Below are 25107 nucleotides of genomic sequence, written 5' to 3'. Positions count from 1 at the left end.
GGGAGGGGAGCGCAGATTTCCATCACAGTCACATCAACTGGAGGTGTGGACAGAAAGCGTGCTCTCATCCATTCCTGAATGCACTGTTTTCTGTCAGGAGGACTAGCTAGGCTACTACTTTAAAAAAAAATATATATATATAGGATGAGAGCATGCTATGTTGCTTGATCTCACCTTTAATGGCTTTTATAGTTTTTGTTTTTTAAATTGCATTGCCAAAAAGTAGGCTATGAAATTACCAAGGCAGTTAAATAATTGACAGGCTGTGCCTGATTATAACAGCATTATTTTGTCTATATTATTTTGTGGCAGTATACTAGGCTATATGGATAGGAATAGGGTATGCAGTTTGTGCGTGTTTTTCGCACTGTGCTCTGCTGCACCAAGAGATCGGGTAACTGAAAGTTTTATTCGGCCTGAAATGAAGTATGATGACCATGGCGACCACCTACAAGAGGAGATAGACGGCCAGGCAAACATTCTCTCACAGGTAAGCCAAATAAAAACACACTTTGGTTTGTTCATATTGAATATGGATTATAGTCACTGTCATATTATTCCAATTTAGGCATTCAAAAGTTTCTGATTGTTCGTGGTGGAATATACATCCGTCCTCTTCTCTTTGTAGCTGCTGGGTGATTATGACAAAGTGAAAGCCCTCTCGGAAGGTTCTGACTGTCGGTGTAAATGTGTTGTCAGACCCCTGAGCAGGAGCGCCTGCAGACGGATAGAGGAGGGCAGCGCCACGGCGCAGGACTTCTACACGGTGGAGACCATCACGTCCGGACCCCAGTGCAAGTGCGCCTGCATCGCCCCTCCGTCGGCCGTCAACCCATGCGAGGGAGAGTACAGACTGAATAAACTTAGACAGGCTGGAAACGAAAATGTCAAGGTGATGTGAAGTCCAGTGATGGCCATTTACTATACACACCTACTCCCCCGGGCCAATACGGGATTGAAGGCTTCTGTTACTCATCTATTGCTTATAGATGGCCAACCCGATCACTGGGCAAACAAACAGCATTTAAATTCAAGGACTCCCTTCTCTGTTCATACTTCATAACCACAGTCCACAGACAGAGAAGTTGGATATACACGCATATAATTCTTGGATGGGTTGGGGATATTTTATTTATGAGATCATTGGAATAATGGGTAACCCATTTTGATGGAATCTACTTGGTCATTTCTAGCTCTCCTCCATCATTGAGCTGCTGGAAGGATCCTTTTATGGCTTGGATCTACTGAAGCTACACTCCATCACCAATAAGCTGCTGGGGCGTGTGGAGAACATTGAGAAGGTAATGATCGAGTCCTAGGAGGAGACGACTGACCTTCACATTATGCAGCAGGATGTGCACAAGCAGCATAGCATGGAGTAGATTATTAAAGTATGCCTTGCCCTATGTATGCACTAGCCTATACTACAAGTCTAATGTAGGTTATCCAGGTCACATGTGTAGGCCTACCAATCACAATTTATTTAAAGGTTAGGGTTAAATGTATAAATAATAATAATAGCCTTCTCAGAGGAATGTGCTGATATTTCAGGGCATTCTTTAAGTTTACACAGTATTACATATCTATTGTATATGTACTTGCTAGTTACTCTAGTGCAACACCCGGATATCGAACCCGGGTCTCCCACGCGAAAAGACAACATCTTAACCACTAATCCAAGGGGATTCGGGACTGGGGGTGTTATTAAACTTCTAGGCCATCAGTGCTACACTAGCACATATACTTGTTTCCTTAGCACTCTACTGAATCCTGTATGTAATCATGTGTTGGTTTAGGCTCATGGTTCTTAATGTGAATGTGCACTTTGTAAGTTGCTCTGGATAAGAGTTTCATGTACATTCCTATATTGTAAATGGTAAATGTTGTGGGGGGAAGCCAGAATTAGTATTAGTATCATACCCATGGGTCTAATGAAACACTCTCCCTGGCTGGGACTATCCCATTTATTTTAGGTTCAATTAAACCACCTTAACCTGAAAAATGGGTCCAAACTGTAGCCTATAGTTCTACTTGTCTTGACAAGTTGCAAATTAAAATCTCAGGTACAACAACTTGAGTATAAGCTAAATGGAAACAGTGTCTTCATTCACTTTTTTATAGAAAACTCTAAATTAACTTGTCTAACATGAATTAGTAGGCTACAGGTTTAAAATGAATGCTGGTATTGCCTATACACTAGTTGTGAAAAAGAATATGACAACTGTTGGAGTATGACAAATTGAATGTGATTCAATACATTTTACACTTTCTGCGTTAAACTCTGACATATTTATCCATAAATGTGGTTGTAGTCCTCAAACCAGAGTTATTTCATGAAACCCTTGCAATTGGTACAATGCTTGATGTCCTATAACAACATAAATATGCTCTGTTCATCAATTCATCCAGACAGTCTCTGTGAAGTTGAACCACAGTAAGGTTGAGGCAGAGCCCCAGAAAAGCCCTCTGGTCCAGCCGCATGTGACAGAGAGCCCCCCTGTCCCTCCTAATGACGTGCTCCAGGAGAAGAGTGACGTCAGGGCTGCAGCATATCTAAACCCAGAGGCAAGTCAAACTTGGTGGGATTCCCAAGGGCTCTATACTAGGCACCCTCCTGTTTTACCTTAAGCTTGTAGATCCGCAATTTTGTGCAAAGAAATTGCCCCAGAATAGGGATGCCAGGGTTCAGCACATGCTTAAATGACCAGTAGTGGATGGTGGTATTGATTAAGTCCACATGTTGTATAGCACTAGCAGTGCAGTGTGTGGTCACTTCTACAGGAGCGGGTCTAATGTGTCAAAGCATCGTATGCTTTCCTCACGAAAAGGACTTTTTTGCCCACAACACTTGGACTGTAAAGACGGAGGCTAAGTCCTGTCTACGTAAAGTGTGGTCTTCTAAAAACAAATGAACAATGATGTGTTCTTTCCATAAATCGTTAAGAATTATTGAGGTAATGCTAAGATTTGGCAAGCCCACTCTGTTTTTCACATCCGAATGGACATTAGTGATCTGTGCAGCCCACATAGAAGTTGACATGTAGGTAACGCCTTGCACTACTGGACTCTGATCCAACTCCAGTATTAAGATAAGCTTGTCCACCAGGGATGGGTGGACCTGGACTGGATGAAAACCTGCGAATAAATCCGTGCCATCATATCAATGTTGTTGTTTCAAAATTGTGTGTTCAATCTTGCCTGTCCTCACCTCTCACACACAGCATAGTGAAATGCCAAAAAACTGAAAATGTATATTAACACTGCAGGAAACAATCCAGGTGGAAATTGCTTGGCAAAATACATTAGCACAGAATGTTTATCAGCCTACTTAACAGTTAAGTCGTTCTTCACAGCTAATGAGAAGTTGTATAACCTGATTTACAGTATACTATTCTAGTATAAATTAAGCATACAGTAAAACTATATTTTGTCCTAACAGGAGAAGTATGAGGAGAAGTTTATTGGGGAACCTGAGTCCTTCCTAAAGAGGGATGCTCCTCTCCAAACCCCTACAAACCAGAAGCATTCTGATGCGGTGAAGACGGGTCCCAATGGAATGATCATCAGAGGAATGACCTTTTACAAATCTGATCCAGATCCTATGGTGGCTGACGATGGGGAGCCCGGTGAGAACTGTAAGTGCCAACCCCGACAGAGGTCATCCATCACTTGTCATATAAACCGATAACAGGAAGGCTTTTGTCCGTAACTTGGTAGATAACAATGACATGTTTCTATTTCTAATCTATTGCGATTGCACATATACTGTAGGAAGAGATTTCAGTATGTTTTTAAAGGTGTTTATTTGAGACACAGTGCTGCTAACTTCAGCTGTTTGAGAAGAGCATCTGCAGATTATAAATCAGTTCAGAAAGTGCATCGTAAACTGGTATTCTCACAAAGCTCTGGGAAAAAGAAACATCTCAAGCAAGCTGCTCAGTAAACTGCCATTGTTTGTGCAGACACAAACATTGTGTCCATTGTTTTTTCTACTGTTTAATTAAAGATGCAAATGCAATCCGTAGGATTTGTGTCCTAGCTACCAGGGATTTGAAACCCTGGTAGTATAAGGACCAACATTTCTACTGGTGAGCTAGAGAAGCCCTCTTGGGCAGGGCAGACATTGCGCTTTCAGCTTCAGGCAATACCTCTGGTCAACCAGCAGTACATTTCTCAATGAAAGAGCAGGGAGACCATGCACCTCCAACCACCGCAATTGTGTATTATATTGTGTTAGCATACTCAACCATACAGATTGGTCAGAAATTATGTTTTATTCAGACAAAAAGTTCTGTATTGCATCTTTAATGGTATGCTGCTGCCGCTTTGCTAACTGCCACCTTGTGATGTCCTATATATCATAATACTTATAGTCGCTGTCGGGAAGAAACTTTGCATCTTTTAATGTTTTTTCTTAAATTAATGTCCTATTTTATATTGACAAAAATAGGCGTTATACAAGCTTACTACATGTGTTGTGAGCATGTCTTGTAGATCAGCCATTTTTGCAATTATTTAAACCGTTTTTCTTTTCTTTCTTTTTTTAAACATTTTGCCTGTAATGACAATATGCCCAAAATCGGGAGGCAAGATGGAAAGTTTTTCTGACTGTGGATTTTATAAATATTTTACCAATGTAAAGTACTAACAAGTACTTGTGACAATAACTACAGTAATGTCTTGAACATAGAAGGTGTCCTTAGTTCCGACAGTGACGTTATAACATTCTGCTTGGATGTTATGTAATCATGTGGTGTTATACTCATCCTTGCAGTTTTTGAGTATCATGGCTTCAGCGGTGATGGCCCGGCCTTCATTGAGGAGCACCTCCTCCAGCACAGAGTGCCTCCCAAGCGCAGAGTACGGGTACGACCTAAGGAATCTCAACCACCTGAAGCCACGAAGACCAGCCAATCAGCAACGCCTAAGCACACAGAACTGGGCGTGTCCAGTGACACCATGTCAGCAGATTCAAAGAGCGTTCAGTCGACAACGGAACGTGTCACGGTGAGGCCATCGCCAACCTCACGGCCAAGCAGGAGCACAATCCTGGGTTCTATTATTCCAACCCACACTCGCAGCACTCCCAGAGCCACTAAATGGCCCTTTCCCGTTATGCTCAAACCAGTCAGTAGCACACCAAGCCTGGTCAGAGAAGATCCACTCAAAAGCACTATCACTAAAACCTTGATCACGCCAAAGCCACACACATACAAGGCCCTGTCAACAAAAAACGCTCAGTCACCCATCATCACCATGATGGACATCTCTTCTCTGGAACCGCCAAAGATGATAGAAGTGCAAGATGCAACACAAACCTTTGCAGGCACTACTAAAGCTACGCCCCGTGCACCAAGTCTACCCACGGAGGATTCCGTCACAGCCATCTTCACAGACGTTGCCACAAGCTCTGCACCGGTCATACCCACAGCCACCACCTCCACTGTGGTCACGACGACCACAACTAGAACAGCAGCAATTACAGAGCAAGGAACTGCATCCATCCCCTCCTCTGGGTTCACTATGTCAACACAGAGGCAGACAACCGTACCATCTTCTCCACCCTTTACCAGGTCTATCATGACCACCACTACGCCTACTACTGCTACTGTCCCTACTAGAACCACTAGACAGACTGCTCCTACCAAACGCAAGTACAGCATCAGCTGGGATGAGGAAGAGAATGGACCGTCAGAACCAGACGAGTCAATGCAGAGGAATGAAGAACCATCGCCAGAGAAACCAGGTATTGTATGAGTTGTATGTAACGTGTACTCTATGTGGTGCTTTCCTGTGGACGAAGAGAGTCAAAGGTGTTGCAATGCGATTAACCTGCTTGAATTACCTAATTAATTGGAGTTTAACCAATTATGAGTTTAGGGTGACGGTAGCTTAGTAGTGGATACTGGATAGGGAGGGAGGTTGTCACCCTCATACCACTTCACATGTGTTGAAGTGTCCCAATTAACCCCCAACTGCTTCTCTGTGAGTGTTCATCATACGATCTGAGCAGCCATAAACTGTTTGAAGCTATTCCCCCCATGGGATTAAAAAAATTAAATGATGTAGACTTTGACTGAAAGTTATAAATCCCACTGATTTTACACCTAAGAATGCTATTAACAAACCATCCAGTATTAACATTACTTGCAAATTCTATTTGAATTAAGCCTGAAAACTGCAGACTAATAAATCTTCTGTCCAACTCTCTGGCTCATTCACAGAGGAATGTAAAGACACGTTGGCGACAATCTCAGAACCGGTAACTCATAACACGTATGGCAGAAATGAGGGAGCGTGGATGAAGGACCCAAAGTCTGGTGAAGACAAGATTTATGTTACAAACTACTACTATGGAAACAACTTGTTGGAGTTCCGCAACATGGAGGTCTTTAAGCAAGGTAGGAGTCAGTGGTCAGACCAAACATACACTTATAGAAACAAGCTTGAGGAATCGGTTTACTAGTGTATACCATACTGTATACCTTCGTAACAAGGTTATGTTCTTGCCTCCATTTGATTGTTTGTCTATGACCAGGATAACTGCCGGATCACCATGAAATTTGCTATGCACATTTGTGCTCCGAAGTAGAAAAGAAACCTACAGATTTTGGTGACTCTGACCTTTCCTCTAGTCTAGTGTCACCACCAGGCCAAATTATCACTTTTCAAATGAGACAATGAGACATTCTTGAACCAGACAATATTAGATGTACACATAATAGGTCCCCAAGAGGGAGAAACCAATTGATTGGGGTGATACTGTGACCTAACTTAGCAGTGAGCAAACTGGGGAGTTTTATTTGGCCTTGATCAAGCCTGCAATTCGACTGAGTACATAATTTTTTTAATTTTTTTAATGATATCCTTTGAGTTTATTGCCTTTATTGATAGATATACAGTTAGTAGGTGAGAGCGGGGAGAGACACGCAGCAAAGGTCGTCGGGATCGGGACTCAAACCCGCGACACGCTGTCAGGCTGGATTACCAGCCTAGGTGCCCTGGACCACTAGGCCCGGGACCACTAGGCCCGGCCCGGGCCAACTGAGTACATTCTTGTTCATGAATGTTCCGCTTGTTTCTTTTCCTCTCTAGGCCGATTCACCAACTCCTACAAGCTGCCGTACAACTGGATTGGAACAGGCCACGTGGTCTACGACGGCGCATTCTACTACAACCGAGCCTTCTCCCGTGACATCATCAAGTATGACCTGCGTCTACGGTACGTGGCCGCCTGGACCTTCCTGCACGATGCCGTGTTTGAAGAGTCCTCGTCACCGTGGGAATGGCGTGGGCACTCCGACATTGACTTTGCGGTAGATGAGAGCGGCCTGTGGATCATCTATCCGGCACTGGATGACGAGGGGTTCCTGCAGGAAGTGATAGTTCTGACTCGGCTGGACCCATCGGATCTCAGCATGCAGAGGGAGACCACGTGGAGAACGGGACTGAGGCGCAACCACTACGGCAACTGCTTCATTGTATGTGGCGTCCTGTACGCTGTCGACAGCTACAACCGAAGAGACGCCAACCTAGCTTATGCCTTTGACACACACACCAACACTCAGATGACCCCTAGAATGCCCTTCACCAATAACTATACCTACACCACACAAGTTGACTACAACCCCAAAGAGGGTGTGTTGTATGCATGGGACGATGGACATCAAGTCACATACAACATCAAATTTGCCTATGTAGGCAAACCCTAGCAAGGGTTTGATAGTCATTAGTTTAGAAGCAAAGTAATTGTGTGTGTTGGAGTGGATTGTAGATCAGTCCACACAGCCAGCAATATATTGTGATGAAATGCCCTTTTATAAAGTAAATTGTCTTGGTGATGAATATACATGTTGGGTGCATTTGTTATTTTCCTGAGAGAAAATAATTGTTTCTATTCAGTGGGGAAGCTACATGAAACGAATGTTTCAGTCAACACAGCACATTTACTGTATATACTGTAATATATAAAAATACATGAATGTAGAGAAATAATGTCACGGCAAGTCAATCAATACTTAAATACACAAAGCTATAACAATTAACCCTGAGGAACGCCTTCATCACAGCATACCATACTACAAGCAACCAGATTTTATGGACTAATTGTCTCGTTCCATGTTCTGTTTTATACACATTTATTTTTATATTACAGTTTTCTGTGCATTCCTTGATTCCTGTACATGTACCATAAGACTTCTGGCAGTAAATGGGTATCTGTTGACCTTTGTTCGATGAAAGCACTTATTACGTACTCCCTGCATATCAGATTGTACCGTTTTGAAGAGACTGCAATAAAGCTCTGAAAATACTAACTGAAAATTCACTCCTTTGTTGGTTTAATTCACAGTTAAAGTCAAAGTGGCCATAATTACCTCCTGTGAGCTGTAATCCAATCTGCACAGTCAGTCAAGGGGGGAAGGCAACGAGATCTATAAAAAAGAAAAAGGCTACAAAGGACACCCAAGGGCACCCAAGTATAGAAAGTCATGTGCTGCCCTGTAATTTCCTCCCTTACCTAAATTGAAAAACTGTAGTGCAAAATATCTCAATCTCAACCCACTGTAAATATCAAACTAAGACTAGTGGTGTAAAGTAACTAAGTACATTTACTCAAGTACTGTTACTTTACTGGAGTATTTAAAATACTACTCCATTACATCTCAAGAGGCACATATTAGACTTTTATGCCACCATGTCAAACTTTGATTACTTTTACTTTATTATTACAAAACATACATTAACCACTTCACTCCTCCACATTTCGGCCATTTGATACAAGCTCACGGTGAGTCATTGAGAGCTTGTAGATCTGCTCATTTCAAAACGTTTAAAACTTGTGGAATGGGACATTCTGCATGAGTACATTCTACTTTTGGGTCTTCAAGTACATTTGATACCAACACCTTTTTCAACAGACATACAGGAACAGGCATATTCAGTGTAAATCCAGTGTTTTATTGACTTTTTGGCAATAGGATATCACCTGAATCAGATGTGTTTTTGAAACAAACGGCAACAACAAAGTGAACAAACATAGAAAGGCTGTGCTTAAAATCACACAACACACTATTTAAAGAATCCGCATTACATGGGTATCTATCGGTTGACCTAGAATAGAATTGTCTGTGCAATACCACAGTCAAAAGGTTTACACTTTGGAATATGCATAAGATAAGATAGCAACATCCTACGCTACACATTCTTGCCAATAAATAACTATTACATATTTCCCCACCATACAAAATCCCAATTAAATTCCTTTTCACCTATTACCAGTCACCTACAATAGCAAGGGGAAGTTGCTAAGGCATTACATCTACAGAGGGAAGTTGCACAACACAGGAAGTATAGGTAATAATTAATAACACCTCTATCCCTAAATAGTACTATATGCCATCAGGAAATATTTTCTCACCCAATATTTCTTTCAATATTGTTTTTCACTATGCCACATTTTAAATACAGATCATTCTGTTTAACAATGAAAGTGCAATTAGAACAAGTGGACAGAGATATCAAATGTGATACGGTATCTTCACTTTTACTTTACCGATTCGAAATGTTGCAAATGCATTTATCTTTTTGAGCTCAGTGTATCACAAAATGTTAAAATCAGTAACCAATAGATTTTTCGTGGAGAACAAGCAAAGTCCCAATTGAAGTTAACATTATGGAGGACACACATAATAAAATAAAAACAATATCTATGCGATGAATAGTCTTTTGAAAGCCTAATTGAGAAAAGAATGTCCTCAAATGTACTGTACATTCACTTTGTTTTTCTTGACATTTAAGCAGCTAGTGGCTAATATCCCAAAAATAAGTTCACAGAATTATTCCATATTAGTCCAAATAAATATGTATCTTAGACTTCCTTAATCTATTTAGGTATTTAAGCAAAGCACAGTGCAAACAAACAAAAACACAGAACATAAATTCTTTATCAATCCAATATTGAGAATAAAGCATTTCAATTCCATTCATGAATAAATGGAAACCCAAACCATCAGAAATAATAGTGGTTGCTATTTTCACTGACTTCCTGAGTATATGCTGCAAGTGTTTACCATTTACTTCTGAGAAATAAAGTATTAAACTTCATGCACAGAGGAAGAAAAACAACAAGAAAGACGCGAGTAAGAAAAATAGATCAAAATAGTGTTCCCTTTCTGGCAAGGCCACACCGTAACTCAATGTTAACATAAATGTGTTAATTTCAACAATGAAAAAGTATATTTTCTGTCTCAATTTATTATGGCTTGGTGCACTGCACATAGAGATTTGTTTTTTAACAATATGACATGCTACTCTATTGTAGCTTGGCCAGAAAGCAACAACCAAAAAGAGTAAGTATTCATGTTATGAGGTGACTCAGGGTTCAATGGCCTGCCGCCTGCTGCTCTGCAACTACCTTTGTGCAGGGCATCTGGGGATATGGGGAAAAGTCAGACTTACCACACAAGGAGAGAACATCTTCACCACACAAGGAGAGAACATCTTCTCTTGGGTCATCACATACAGATTACTTCCGGATATCAAGGCTGAATAAAAGAATGCGGCAGACGTGACACTGACCATTTCTACTTCAGCCTTCTCTGTGGGGAATCTGGGACTGAGTTCCCTCCCAAGGCCAGAGGTGAGCCCACGAATGCCAATTCTGATCCAAGATCAAAAGACAGACCAGAACTATTAAATCAGTGTATAAAAAAGGTAAAAGATTAGTACCAGAGGGCTGGAAAAAAGTTCCACCTTTCCGGAATTACAGCGAATGCATCAGTTGACTGGGTTCTCAAGCGGAACCCATGAGGACCCCGACAGGGGGTGTGGCCTGGCTCTCAGCCGTTGAGGGTTTGTAGAGAGTGTCAGTGTGGTTGACCCGGAGCAGCGGTGGAATGGTGGATGACTTGACGTGGATGATCCTCGTGTTTGTGACCTCACAGTCGATCTGCATCATTATCTCAAAGCCCTTGTCTGGTATTATGCTCTCTGTAATGGCAGAGAAAGACAAAGTATTTTAGCTAAGTCATAGTTTATTCACCTGCACAGCAATGAATCGCAGCGGTAGAGCAACAAAACACAATTATAAAGCACTTAAATAACAAAATAAAGATTTGCGCAGGTGAGATTTAATAGAAAAAACCCCAGGGGCTCATAAAAAACATATCCCCTTAAAAGTTAGGAATTTATACCATGGCTGGCTTTAACGAGATACAAACGACATGTGAACAACCTCTGTTCATTTATTCTATTTCTGTCTAACAAGTAATTGGACATGTAATGGTTTTTGTCATGCCTTTCCCCAGTGCCTTTTTAAAATGATAAGGGAGACAGCGCTTAGGTGGGGGTAGGGGGTGTTTTGTAGGGTAGGGCCAGTTGGGGGTTGAGAACCACAGCAAAAAGAGGGTTACAAAAACAGCTGGAGGCCAGAGGTGAGTCACGCACTGGCTTTCTCCATCATGGAGATAAACAAAAAACAAAACAGCTCCAAACAAGAGGAGGACATGCAAATTTGAGGGAAGGAGAACAGAGAAGAAATGCTGGCAAGAGTGATGGAGAAAAAGTGATCGCTGATGATGACTCAGGCATTTTGTGTTCATGAAACTGAAACCCCAGGAGACTGCAACACTGCAGATGGTATAGGTCAGCACAATGAAATAAAGTTCGTTATACTCAGCGTCAAGGGTAAACATTTGCACAAAAAGGTCATCTTGTAAATTGGAACCCCAAACAAGTACTGTAATTACCCTTTACTCTGCAGAAAAACTGAAATAAGGTTGTGAAAAGTCTACTGATGTTTAAACAAGTTGTGTGGTCCCTGGTTTGTGGAATCCCGCAGTCTAGCTGAATTGAATGGACAAGTATTCACTGTGCCTCTTGGGGAAGCACACCTTTGAGTGCACAGACAGACTAGTAAAACTTTAGCCACCAAAGCCCATAAACAGCATGTTCAAGGATCCATCCATGTCAGGCTTATTTACATTACTGCATGCAACTTGCACTTAACAGACTTCTGCCTCTTATGGCTCTCCCTATGAGCAAAAGAGATGAGTTGGTGAAGAGTGTGACAATAACATTCCCCATATGGACTGCACAGGAATGGCATGCCACCACCAGGTTTTGGTAGTCTCATATGACCCAGAAAGGCAGCTAAAGAAGGCTTTAAAATGAGGTTGGTTAGAAACAGACGTCTTTTTCCAGAGACACCTGTCAGAGACATTAGCTTCCCGAGCCCTGCCATAGGGTTTCCATATACTTGGGAAGCAGATGTGGAATCTTGTTTAATTAGATGGGCGGTTGCTGTGCGATAAGTCCTTCTTCAGCTGGAGTATTCATGCCATTGGATGTATCTCTGTCAGTGTATGAGTCCATCCACTCTACTGGAGTGAAACTTGGCCTTTTCATATACATCTGGCAACTTTGAAAGTCATCTCAAGGAGTACAAAATCTACAAAATCTACAAATGTCACGGAATGTTTCCATTAAGACAGGAGACACTACGCTACAGTGTACCTTTATACCTTGATAAGATCATGCTGTATGGGTGTACAGAAAATTCTCCTCAAAGTTCAAGTTCCGGTTAAATGAAGAAGGGTCCTCATGGCAAATACTGGAGATAAGCTGTCTTGGTAGGCTTTAAGTAGCAGTGCAGTCTGATGACCCAGAAAAACAACTACAGTATAAGTAACTGGCTGGAAAAGCAGGTGCACACTGCCCACACACAGAAATGTGTATTCTCTTTATTTCTCATTTCAGGCTATAGCCTTTATCAAGGAAGCTTGAAGTTCCATTCAATACCACAGAATTTGAAATATTGCTGTGGCAATTATTTTTCCTTGGCTCCTCTGTATTAGCAGACAGGGGGCCGTTGGCTCCTCTGTATTAGCAGACAGGGGGCCGTTGGCTCATCTGTATTAGCAGACAGGGGGCCGTTGGCTCCTCTGTATTAGCAGACGGGGCCGTTGGCTCCTCTGTATTAGCAGACAGGGGCCTTTGGCTCCTCTGTATTAGCAGACAGGGGGCCTTTGGCTCCTCTGTATTAGCAGACGGGGGGCCGTTGGCTCCTCTGTATTAGCAGACAGGGGCCTTTGGCTCCTCTGTATTAGCAGACGGGGGGCCGTTGGCTCCTCTGTATTAGCAGACAGGGGGCCGTTGGCTCATCTGTATTAGCAGACAGGGGGCCGTTGGCTCCTCTGTATTAGCAGACGGGGCCGTTGGCTCCTCTGTATTAGCAGACAGGGGCCTTTGGCTCCTCTGTATTAGCAGACAGGGGGCCTTTGGCTCCTCTGTATTAGCAGACGGGGGCCTGCGGAAGATGATGCAAAACGTTTGTGCATGTTACTGTTACATCGTCCCGGTGAAACTCCTTGCTGTCAGGTGAATAGAACCAGCTGGTGACTCCATGTAGACGAGGCACTTGGAAGTCTACAACTTCCCCAGTAGGAAGGGCCAACAGGCCAACGCTGCTGGTTGGCAGCGACAGGGAGCACAGTAAACGTAGGGGAATTGGCAACAACTAAATTGGGAGAACAAATGGATGACAATCCCAGAATCATTTGAAAAATAAATAAATTCAAGTTTACAAAACAAGGTGCCTAGCTTTGGTGGAGCACATACAGATTCAAAGACGTTGCCATGTACAGTACAAGGACAATACTGGTCGCATCCATATTTCATGAAATTACCAAAACAGCTTGACGGGGCATAAACAGTGGGGCAGGGAACACAAAAACACACAGCCTGGAGGGCCCAACTTCAAAAGGCAGGTCTTTGAAGGGGCTGCCAAGACTAGACCTCTTGCCAGGTCTCCTTTCTCCCCTTTTACCGGTGCCATCTGGAGACGCTCCAGAAAGTTCCTTCCTGGCCTCTTCAGTGGCAGAATGTGAGCTAGTGTGCGCGCCGACTAAGCCCTATGGTGTGACAGCATTACATTTAGAGGAAACTCAAGGGGGCATCTCTGGGGGACAGTGTTTGCCAGCTTGGCGTGGACACCGACAACCGAGAGGACATGTTTGAGATGGGAGTTCTGTTTGTATCCAAAAGGAAGCAACTCATCAGTAAGCATTTGAGTCAATAAGAAGGAATTAGCTAGGTCTTAATAAGATGCTCATTAGGGCATTCAAATTATCTAACAATCTGGCCAAATTTGAACTGGGACTTTAAATGAAAGGCTCTATCATCATCACCATCATTATCACCACCACCACCACCACCACCACAGAATTGGATATTGTTTTAGGGGCACTAGCCCCTCCTATGCACAGCTTTGTGTGCGTGTTTGTAGCACGGAATGTGATGTATGATGATAGGAGCACCCCTCACTTCACACAAGTGTGATTTTTATTTATATGAGAGCAGGGAAAATAAACTGTAGAAGTAGAGAGCTACTAGAGAGTAAGTAGTGAGGGCTAAACGACTGGACTGGCATGAGTGGCGTCTAGTCAAGAGGACTGGTGGTGGTGATTGTTCTGTTTAGATTAGGAGAGTAGGAAAATGTGACCCTGTGACTCCTTCAGCACTGCCAAACTCTACACTTAACCCACCATCACAAGCTGCCTGTTAGCAACAATAACTAGACATTTAAACCCAAAGAAGGCAAAACAGACTGCAGTGTGGCATGTGCACGTGTGAATATAATATCCCAACAGCCTATTGTATTCACCTGATTTTTTTTGTTTTTGTTTTAAGTGACGTCAGCCCTGAGAAATCCCTCTGCTCAAAACATGTCGGTTTCAATTGATTGAGCTTCTTTTAAACTCAGGGGATCATTAAATAAACACTCCTTTTAAGGAGTTCAGCATTCAGCCATGGGAGATATTTTTAGAGGGAGAATCACAGGTCAAAAATGTCAAGTGTCTTCAACAGAACCTATGAACCATGGACATACAGTCAAGACAGAGGCAGGCGAAGGCCTACATCAAAGTCCCTATCGCCGCTGTTCAGTGATTGACCAGGACAGACCAAAAAAGATCATTCAGTACGTATTAGCAGAACCTATCCGCCTCTAACAGATGAAAGCCATTTAGCTGAGTGGGGGGGGGGGGCATTCCTGAAGGAGAGCAACAAGGAGCTGGAAAGAATTATCCTCCGCTCCGGAGCAATCACTGCTGCACAGAGGGGACAGCATTTCTGCTTTTCTAGGGGTCTCCCCCAAGCTTAAGATGTATACTCACACAGAATCTTTTCAAACAAAGATTACATGAACATGAATGTAAAACACGCCTGTGAGACAGAGTCATCTGAGGGACATATAGCCTATGTACACAGGGTTTATGAGGGCCATGTGTGCTTTGACACGCCACAACTTCTTACTGGACACTGATAAAAGGATTTCCGTCATGTCACGGGCTCACAACAGCAGGGAGTGGGCCGCATTGTGAGTTTGTTGATCTGCTATTTTAAATCAATCTGCACAATGAGTACTTTTACTTTTAGTACTTTAAGTGCATTTTGAGGCCAATACTTTTGTACTTTTACTCAAGTAAATGTTAGCTGGGGATGAACTCGTAAGAAATCACCAAGATTTGGATTTTAGTTTTTCAATTTTGGCGTGGTGTTAGGTTTTCAAAAAGCTGTGCAAACAAGTTGGACGCGCCCCCCTAGTGGTCTGTTTGCACTGACACAAATATTATTTGCGTATAACTATGGATGACAACCAAAATAATTGATAAACAAGATTTTTTGTGCATTCCGTTACTATTGGGTGTGCTAAATAACATACTAAAATTCTACGAAAAACTAACAACTAGAAGAAAGGCATCGTTTTCAAGATAGATGCCTCATTGGCTGCTGCAGTTCGTTGGAGCCATGTGTGTTGACGGGAGGGTGGAATAATTTACACTGGTATGGCGGAAGAGTGGACGGCACACTAAGTCACGCTGCCACTCAAGTGACTACTGGCCAATCGCGGCGCATCTTTTCCAGGACAGTACAGTACCACTCACTTCAGACGGGTCTGATTTTTTTAATCAATTCTTTTGGTTTTCAATAATACCTATATTCATCTAATATTTGAGTCAGTGGAAACAGACCACTATTTTTTCCAACACTGCGACCTTCCCACTCCAGCTAAGAATGGGAAGAGTAGGGCTGCAACTAACGCTCATCTTTATAATCAATTCATCTGTTAATTTTGTTTTTAAATCCGATTAATCTGTGATTAATTTTAAACCATAAGTGAAATAAGGTAATAAAATTACAAAATGACAGTACGCACACCACATGCTATTTGAAACGAAACAGACATCTTGAAAGTGCTCAATGTGTTTACCCAGCTGTCAAAACAACTTACTTTTAAAACATGGAACAAAGACAGTCAAGTTTTGATAATAGAACATTTTTAGAACAGTAATTTTAATATGATAAAGCACTAAACCGAATTCCAAAATTTGTATTTGATATATTTTCTATTGATCTAATTAATATAATGAATTATTCCAACCCTTCGTCAAAGTCAATTACTGTCTTCTGGCGTAAGACCCTTCTGGAAAATATACATATTTACTACTTCACTTTAAGTTAAAACAAATACAAAAATACACACAGACACTATTTTTAGCTCTGACTTCCCCCATTCCTTGTTCTAGCACTTTTCTCTAACATGATATAAATATTGGCAACAACCAATGGGGCTATGTCACTTCCTTGCTTATAATGCTGATTATTTAGGACTTGAAAACGTTTCTACAGTCATACTTCATTTAGGGTTGTGTGTGTACAACAGCATCAGTGAAATGTGTTGAACACAAACCTAAACTCCAACATCTGCTCTCATCTGAACTCCTTGTTGAAAAACTGTTTTCAATCTTCTCTTTACAGAATGCCACATGATCAAACCCTTAAATTAGATGCAAAACTACTTTTCACAAAATAAGAGGGCAAAGACATCTGGTGTGAGCACAGAAGCACAATGTTTTGATTTTGTGGGTGATCCGTGTCAGATCATCCAAATCCAACATCCTTTTCTTGTGGTGAAAAAAAAACATCTTACGAGACCCAGTGTCTCTCACTGAATACAACCATTGTTGGCATTAGGAGCAATTAGTCGAAAAGGAGATCTAAGATTTCACTATTTGCCTATTTACTTCAATGGGTCATCTGACCGGTAAAGCTTCAGCATTCCTCCATGACAAGACCAACCAAGAACAATGTTTACCTTCATCAATCTTCATCTCCGTAACCCCTCACTACCCACACCCCAAAAAAGCATTTCCCAATGGCGCAGTCTTCCATGCTGAGTAAGAGGATCATATTCCACTGACTCACTCCTCCCTGGGCTAGCTAAAACACAAATCGAATCTGTTGCTCCATCCCGAGCCAGGGGAGGAGAGGGAGATAAGACGAAGACAAGAGGATCAGTGATAAAGATGCCAAATGAGCAGCCAAGAACAACAGTCTAATGTATTTCTAATTACTCACACCCTACAGTACTTTGGCCCGAGTCCGCCTTGACCAGAATGTTCTCACTGATCAGTTCGTTGTCATGCCACTTTTACAGCGTGGCTCTGCCGTGTCTAAGATCTGTGTGTGTGTGTGTGTGTGTGTGTGTGTGTGTGTGTGTGTGTGTGTGTGTGTGTCGTCTATCCAGAGCTAATCTGGACGCATTGGCGCCAATCTTTGTATGCATGCAGACAGTAATAAGCCACAGAAATAACGCCCAACATTTCTTTCACATATGTTGTATGCTTTTTTTAAATGTTTAATTACGTTTAACCATTCGGACCGCATGCCACTTCAGTTATGCAATACGGTCGGTACCTGTTGTACACTTACTTGTGTCAGTATTATGATGACGTATTGATGACATCATGTCTTTCATATCACACTCCCTTGGATCCTCGTCAATATACATGCCAAGTTTTATGTCCATCGTTCTAGCCATGGACAAAGACTTTTCTACAATGCAGGCACAGACCATGACCTCCAACTTAAGTAATGAAATGTGTCTGTGATCCAGCAGTTATAGGGACCACAGAGCATGACCTCCAACTTAATTAATGAAATGTGTCGTTGATCCAGCAGTTATAGGGACAACAGAGGATAGTGCTGGTTCATTTGAGGCCAAGCAAGGACAGATTCCTCCATAGGAATGTAACAATGTCACAATATTATGGGGCCCACAACCGGTTTCCAAGGTATCTATCTTGTCTTATTTGTCTTTTTGAGTGTCTTCGCGGCGATCATGTGTGCGGGGTGTTTGTGTAGATTCATTGATCTTTAGAACATCTCTCCTGTCAGAAACTATAGCAGATGTTGTGGGGATCAGTGAGGCCATGCAAGTTCTGCACGGGTGATCCCTGTGAAGACACCCATCGTCCTTTTGCATGGCAAAAAGGAGACACAAATAAACTTTGTTCAAATTTGGTTTGCAGGTTGCTGATCTGGAAAGGTTATGGACAAAAGCAAAAAACTGTCAGGCATCAATCACACGATCATTGTGGAAAATAAACAAATTGAGAAACCAATTGTAACATCTCCACCCAGAAAAGCTTGTTGAATCAGAACAAAACTCAAGCCAGGCCTAATTACCATAGTTCGTAGCCCCACATAACCACCTGAGGGCTGAAGAAAAGATTTGTCCTAATGTTGGTGCTAAATTACACTTAAACGCACTGCTAGACCAGGCGGTAAAGAGGGGCTGCTTCAGTGCTTCAGTTCTGGGCAGATCAACACGCCACACGTGCAACTTGAGGACACACGCACAGGCGCTCGTTATTAAGCGGCGGAGCTGCACTGGAGAAATGTATTATATTAGTATGAGGATCGGCTTGGCACATTTTCTTGCCCCCCTCGGTGCGTACTGCACGTATGCCTGTTGACGGTACGGATATCGAGGCTGTATTTTAGTCAAACACCAGCTCTGTAAGAAGATTCAAAATCTAAGGTGACATAAAGCCTAAAAAGGGGTCTTCAACAGGGGGTCCTCAGAGACACTGCAGGGGGGCCGCCAAATCTTTGTGTGTGTGTGTGTGTGTGTGTGTGTGTGTGTGTGTGTGTGCATGTGTAACCGTGCACGAGAGAGAGAGAGAGAGAGAGAGAGAGAGAGAGATATTTATACAAGTGACTTTTTTAAGTAATCATTTGTCTTTTGGGGGTTTTCATAGAGTTACATCTTTAGTATATATTGTTAACAGCTTTGTGTGTAAAGCCCAAACCGCACCAAACGGGCTAGATGGGACGAGACCACACCAATGGGTCGCGGTGCAACTCCTCGATGTCCGCACGATGTAAGAACAGGTAATAATAACCTTCCAAACACCGGATTTTGGCTCATTTTGAGCAGAAAAAAGGAGTAATAAGCACGCACATGAACGTCAGATTCTTCTACCATGTGATAATTCCTTGCAACCATTTCTAGCTACATGCAGTACATTTTTGTGAGAGGAGGTGTTAGGAGGTGTTGTTGACTCCGTTCCCAGCTCACCTGTCATCTAGAGGCAATTCTTACCATTTATGTTCATGGCTGGCAGCACCACAGACATTTTGGGTCTGCTTCCTTTGTTGTGGCTGGTGGCAGGCAGCAGAAGGTGATCCTGAGAATAAAAAGGTAATAGAAAGCAATAAATCTTTTGGAAGCTAAATTAAATGGTACTGTGTGCTTTGGCAATTGTTGTACATTATATCATGTTTCAGAGATTGAGCTCACATCCTTATGAGCAACTCGGCTCCTGGAATCTACTCCCCTAGTTGAGAATGATCCAGAAGAATACTTGCAGTACGGAAGAATAAAGAGGATACAGTTACAAGGGGTCCAAGGTTAAAATGGTCATAGCCAAAGGCGACAATTCACATGAAAGCCTCTCACACCACACAAGCTAATAACCGCAGCGTTCGGAAATCAAACTGCTCCCATATGAGCATTTTCTCCTCATGTATCACTTCAAAGGCTTCAAAGCCAAAGCAGTTCAACATTATCTTAACAATCAAGTTTGCACCGTGAAACTGTTTTGTGCAATCATAATCATAAGATGCGAGATTTAATAGTATGCACCAAACCAATCAACAGGAATTCATCTCATTGTGCAATGGATGATCACAGGAAATCTTAATATTTTGCTTAAAATAGTATATGTACATATATAATAATTTAAAAAAAACGGTTTGCGATCCGCTCTTTTATATTTTTATAAAAAAGAAAATGACAAATTATGCTTATAAATAATATGCCTAAAAAAGGTAAGCCAGGATGAAAACACATAGGCAAACATGTTTTTCAAATGAGGTACTCAATGAGAGGGTCAAGAAAGCAAACATCTAAAATGGTCAATGCCCTCCGCTCAGGACAAGCTGTGAGGAAGAGGCCACGTCTGTATGCTAGCAAACATGTGTGGGCCAGTCCTCCTGCCCAGTGCCTATACAAACAAACAAAGACACAAAACAATGCAAACCTGCAGCACATGAGGCCACACATGAGACAGGGTTTACTCAGATGGTGTCACTTGCCTCTTCCATGGGTACAGCTAGCGACAAAAATCTGGACCCGAATTCAAAGATGTGGGCGGTGGCGCTTCCACGTATGAGGTGACAGGATGTGGAAAATGTGACGCCATTCATTGAATCTGGCATCAAGTTGGCCATGTGGTGAAAGAGTTGCTGCCATTAATGACAAAAGCAAGCCGAGATTAGAAGGGCTGGGGGGAGGAAAAAAAGGGAAAAAAATCATGTCTCTATAGAAAAAACACCTCTGATCTGAACGGCCATCACCTTGTGTGGCTCAAGCATTCTGTTCCAGAACAGATGCGGTCTATCAGGGGACACAGCTAAAAACCTGCTACCGCCATCATATTTGGCTGCCAAAAGAAAAGGTGAGATGATAAAGCAGGAGGTTGCAGAGGTGAGGACAAGTGTGAGGGAGGGGGGTGAGTTGGTAAAGGCCAAGGTTGGGGAAGGTACAGGAACTCTGGAAAGACTTCAGATGGAGGGTAAAGTTGTACAAGGCTAGGAAATGACGACGCGAGAAGTAGTGAATGGGCAAATTCAAGACTAATTGAGGCTGGAGAAGGCGTGAAGAACTAAAACCATGCCAGCGCAGACAAGGGATCTTTGTACTGTGCAAATAACTGTAGATGTACAATACAAATGGAGCAAGGGCAAGTAAGGGAAAGAACAAGGCCCATGTCTGTATTCAGGGGACGTAGCTGCAGTTCCTCAACAGCGAACTGCAGCGTTGTCAAATCTGACATGATGGGTGCAGCTGCCATAGAAGCCAAGCTTGGTGCAGACATAAGCCCAACTTATGCTCTGAAAAAGTGTGATCTACAAGCTTACAGCGCGTCACGGATGCAACATGTTGTGAGCTTGTAGATCGGCTTTTTCCGGTGAGCGACACTGCTGTGCGACAAAGTATAAATTAGGCTGTAATGGCTCAAATCCCCACAGGTTGCAAATGGCCAGTGTTTCCACCACCTCACCTCAAGGCATGCTTATATAAAAGTCACAGGTGCTATAACAACCCTGTGAACACACAGATGACCACAAAATGACCGCTACAATACAAACAGTTCGAACCTTTCGCTTTCATAGGAAGTCTACGTTTTCCAACGTGTTTCACTCTGTGCTGTCGGGTAAGCGACCTCAACATGACCACGTCCCGGTGCTGAAGATGGAAGCCTGACCGCACATTCTATTACAGCCAGACCATGGCAGATTTTTGGGTCCGATGCCATTCCCCATTTTGGAATCCTACTTGTAGACCACCGATTATCGATGTTTGACCAATATTTTGTAAAAAAAAAGAAAAAAGGCAAAATCTTGAAATCAATTAGGTAAAGTTAGGAAAAGTTTCTATTTGAGAACATTTTAACGTTCATCCAATCAAGTGATGAACATATATTCTGTCCTATGTCACTTTTGGATTATGCCTGAAGAAGGTCAGTAGACCGAAAGCTTGCCAAATAAATTGATTGTGCGCAGATCTGAGTGTGCGGAGCTTCCCTTTATTTTTTCTCAGAACATTTTAACGTAAAAGCACACAAACTGAACCTCTTTTGGAAATGTTCAAAACAGGGGTACAAGTAGGAACTGGATAAAAATCAAGGCACTTCAGCTACATAATTACTGATAGTAATGTGTAAAGAAAAAAGTCCTCCCACAGTGCTGAAAATGGAAGACTGACTGACCACACTTTCTATTAAATTAAATTAAGGACACCGAGAGGCTGCGATGATGATGAACGTGGCAGGAGTTCAACAACAGGACACCAGTTGTATTGTTCCGGATTGGCTTCAGCGTTTAAACACATTTCAGATCTCAGCCCAGAGCTTTGGCTGTCTTGTAATAACATCACATGTGCTGGAACAAAAACAACAGCCCCGCCCCCTCGCAGACACACACACACACACACACACACACACCCTGAAACCCAGGAAACAAAATACAGCCAAATAAACGGAGGGGCGAAAAACTAATACAGGTCTGTAAAAATTAAGAAAAAGGTCACATTTGGCAACGGGAACGGTAATTTGTGTACTCAGCATGTCGTATACAGCTAAGGAATGGCTGAACAGTAATCAATGTTTTTGTATAACATTCCCGTTTCCAACCGTTATAATTGCAACGTTAGTGATTAGACGGCACCAAATCCAAAGAGACAGCGAGGGAGGCAGAGGTCCAGAACTCCATGGAAAGACCAGCAGTGCACACATCTGCCGATCAAAACAATTATCATGATCTTGTGATCTCGACTCTTCTCGAGTATGCGTGATCTTGTGATACTTTAATTATAATCTTTTGTTATCATGTTATAATGTTAAATTGAATTAAACAATTTCTGTTAGTCTGTCCTCACTTAACCACCTTAACCTTGATGTCCCTGTTCTGACTGGTGCAAACATTAGACAACAATGTTTAGTGTAGAGCAGGAGGGGGCCAAGTGTAGAACCCTTGGAATCCTATACAGTACTAAGTATAGGTTTGAAGTGTTTTATGCATCATTCTTTTTTACTTAAAAAAGGGTTTTAATGAATTTTTTTTATTGAAGTGAACTACAGTACCATGTTCCGATTCAGTGAAACAGCAGATGAAGGCTAGATACTTGACCTTTAGAGGTTCTGAACCAGGATGCACCAATGCCTCCATTGTCCTTACTGTGACCAGGTCAACTCTTAAGTCAAAACGTTTGGGAGATCTTCAGTGACATGGGTCTGTTAACCTTGATCTTACCGATGATGCAAGACTAACTGCATGCCAAGTCTCTGACCACACAGACTAATCCTGGGGATTTGACAATACAAGAATGCCCCGGAGGTGCTAAGGCTGATGAGAACCAGAGGCAGAGTCCCGGTTTCATTTCCCTGACTATGGTCACACGTGATTGTGAGGGAAGGGAACATGTCTTCAATTGAATGAACGGAACATGTCTTCAATTGAATGGAGGGCAATTTCAGATTTACAGGGCTGTTCTCTTTGGCAGGATTAGTCATCTCTGACCCTTATTTTTCCAATAAACAAAGTTGTTAAGGCGGAAATTGACATATGTTTCTTGGCATGGCTCAGAATGACAATATTGTTAAACAGAGCGGCAACTCCAGTGAAGAACATAATATAAAAACTGGGTTATAGACAGGTTTTGTTGTAACTATACAATTAGAATTCTGGGAAGTGGTGAAATGCTTCCAGCAGATTCCTTTTGTTTTGGTCAGAACAGATGCATATAAAGTAGATGGCACGGCACGTACAGTCGTGCACCTTTCTTAGGAAAGAAGTGACAATGTTCAGAAAACCAAAGCAATCAGGGAATTCCCTCTGAATAAGTTGTCCTGTGTTTTTCATAGCAAGAAAAGGGAAATTAATTGCGGGTTACATAATCACAAAGAGGGGGAAAAGATTTCTGAATAAAGGCAAAGTGAATTAACGGCGACATGTGGTCATGCCCCAAATCCTAGAACATGGTTCTGATTCTGATGATTACAAATGGCTAGACTGGAAAAAAGGTGGGGGGGCTACACCCATGGGTGTGTACGAGGTCAAAGACTTCACCGCTGACTCTGCGTCTTGCATTTCCATTTCAAATCTAAACCTCGACATGGAGAAGCCTGGTGAGAGATGCTAATGTCCCGACATGGAGGAGAGGCCTGCTGAGAGATGCTAATGTCCCGTGCAAAGGGGCCGTGGGCGACGTGCTGCCCGCAACGCAGAGTCTCTCTGACCATTTCAAACCAATTAGCAGCTGGTGCCCAGCTTTGTGATCCGTTTCCTTTCTTTTTTCATTTTCATCATTTCTGATTAATTCGTTCTTTCTTTTATGATTGACGTTTCATAAGTCAATCCATCTGCATCAAATCATGAAAAATGCTTCTCATGTCCAGCTCAGGAACTTGGAAAATATTAACAATTTGGATGGATTGGATTAATGAGTGAAGTTATAAACCGACACAGAGGCTGTGTTGGAGCCAGCGATGACTGCTCCTATCAACTACGTCTCTTTAGCACACAGCTGCGTGTTAAACATCAGTTAACATGTTCAAGGTCCATGTTTTAGCAGTTTATTCTTCTTCAAATACGTTTGCACTTCCTGAAATAGCATAGTGAAGCTTTTAACCAGTGCCTAGCTATGCCCCATGTTTTTTCTGTTAGCTGAATTGAGATTTTTTAAAGAAACAGCTGAATATTAAAATGTCACAAGTAGTCCTTTTTATCCCTAAAAGGACAGTGGACTTTTTTTTAGGAGACTCAAATAACCTACGTCAAACTGGGTTTGTGTAGTTCCAGAGGCATGAGTTGTTTTTACCATGACACAATCAACTGAAATAGACCAAGTATCCCTTTAAACTTGTACCGGTATTAGCCATAAAGTGCTGTGCTCAAGATAAAACTCACCCTGCGGAATGACACCACATAGAAAGTGTCGCCGCGACGATTGATTTCATCAAAGAAGTCACTGTAAGTCCGGTGAGGGGCGTAGTAGACCTGAAGCTCACTACCCGGACTCCTGTTGGAAGATGAAGTACAGTCAGGGATCAGAGAAATACTCAAATGGTGCTTTCACACCAAGGACTTGGGCCCAAGTCCAGTTGGTTTGATTAACTTTTTTGCCTGGGTCCACTTGGAAAAGGTTGTCTGGAGTACAGTTTATGTGTACTAAGATATCATACACATCCGGTGTGAAAA

General features: G+C 42.3%; 2 protein-coding genes across 3 annotated transcripts in view; one reads left to right on the top strand and one right to left on the bottom strand.

Moving 5' to 3' along the window:
• Position 1: 1 nt before the first annotated feature.
• Positions 2 to 8313, top strand: olfml2ba (olfactomedin-like 2Ba). The gene is made up of 8 exons (XM_080771051.1): positions 2 to 490; positions 629 to 892; positions 1194 to 1301; positions 2410 to 2565; positions 3440 to 3635; positions 4775 to 5746; positions 6225 to 6401; positions 7096 to 8313. The coding sequence occupies exons 1-8, from the start codon at positions 326 to 328 to the stop codon at positions 7710 to 7712; spliced, it is 2655 nt and encodes an 884-aa protein (XP_080627177.1). The 5' UTR covers positions 2 to 325; the 3' UTR covers positions 7713 to 8313.
• A 635-nt stretch (positions 8314 to 8948) lies between these two features.
• Positions 8949 to 25107, bottom strand: part of atf6 (activating transcription factor 6) — a 49036-nt gene continuing 32877 nt past the window's right edge. For both annotated transcript variants that reach the window (XM_080769381.1, XM_080769382.1), the window contains exons 14-16: positions 24817 to 24928; positions 19448 to 19532; positions 8949 to 10989 (exon numbers count right to left, since the gene is read on the bottom strand). In XM_080769381.1, the coding sequence (XP_080625507.1) occupies positions 10793 to 10989; positions 19448 to 19532; positions 24817 to 24928 (394 nt within the window). In that variant the 3' untranslated portion in view covers positions 8949 to 10792. The remainder of the gene's footprint in view (positions 10990 to 19447; positions 19533 to 24816; positions 24929 to 25107) is intronic.

Source organism: Protomyctophum bolini (genome assembly GCF_963924005.1).
Source record: "Protomyctophum bolini genome assembly, chromosome: 8".
NCBI lineage: Eukaryota > Metazoa > Chordata > Actinopteri > Myctophiformes > Myctophidae > Protomyctophum > Protomyctophum bolini.
The sequence above is the reverse complement of the archived record's forward strand: the minus strand, read 5'-3'. Positions and strand labels throughout refer to the sequence as shown.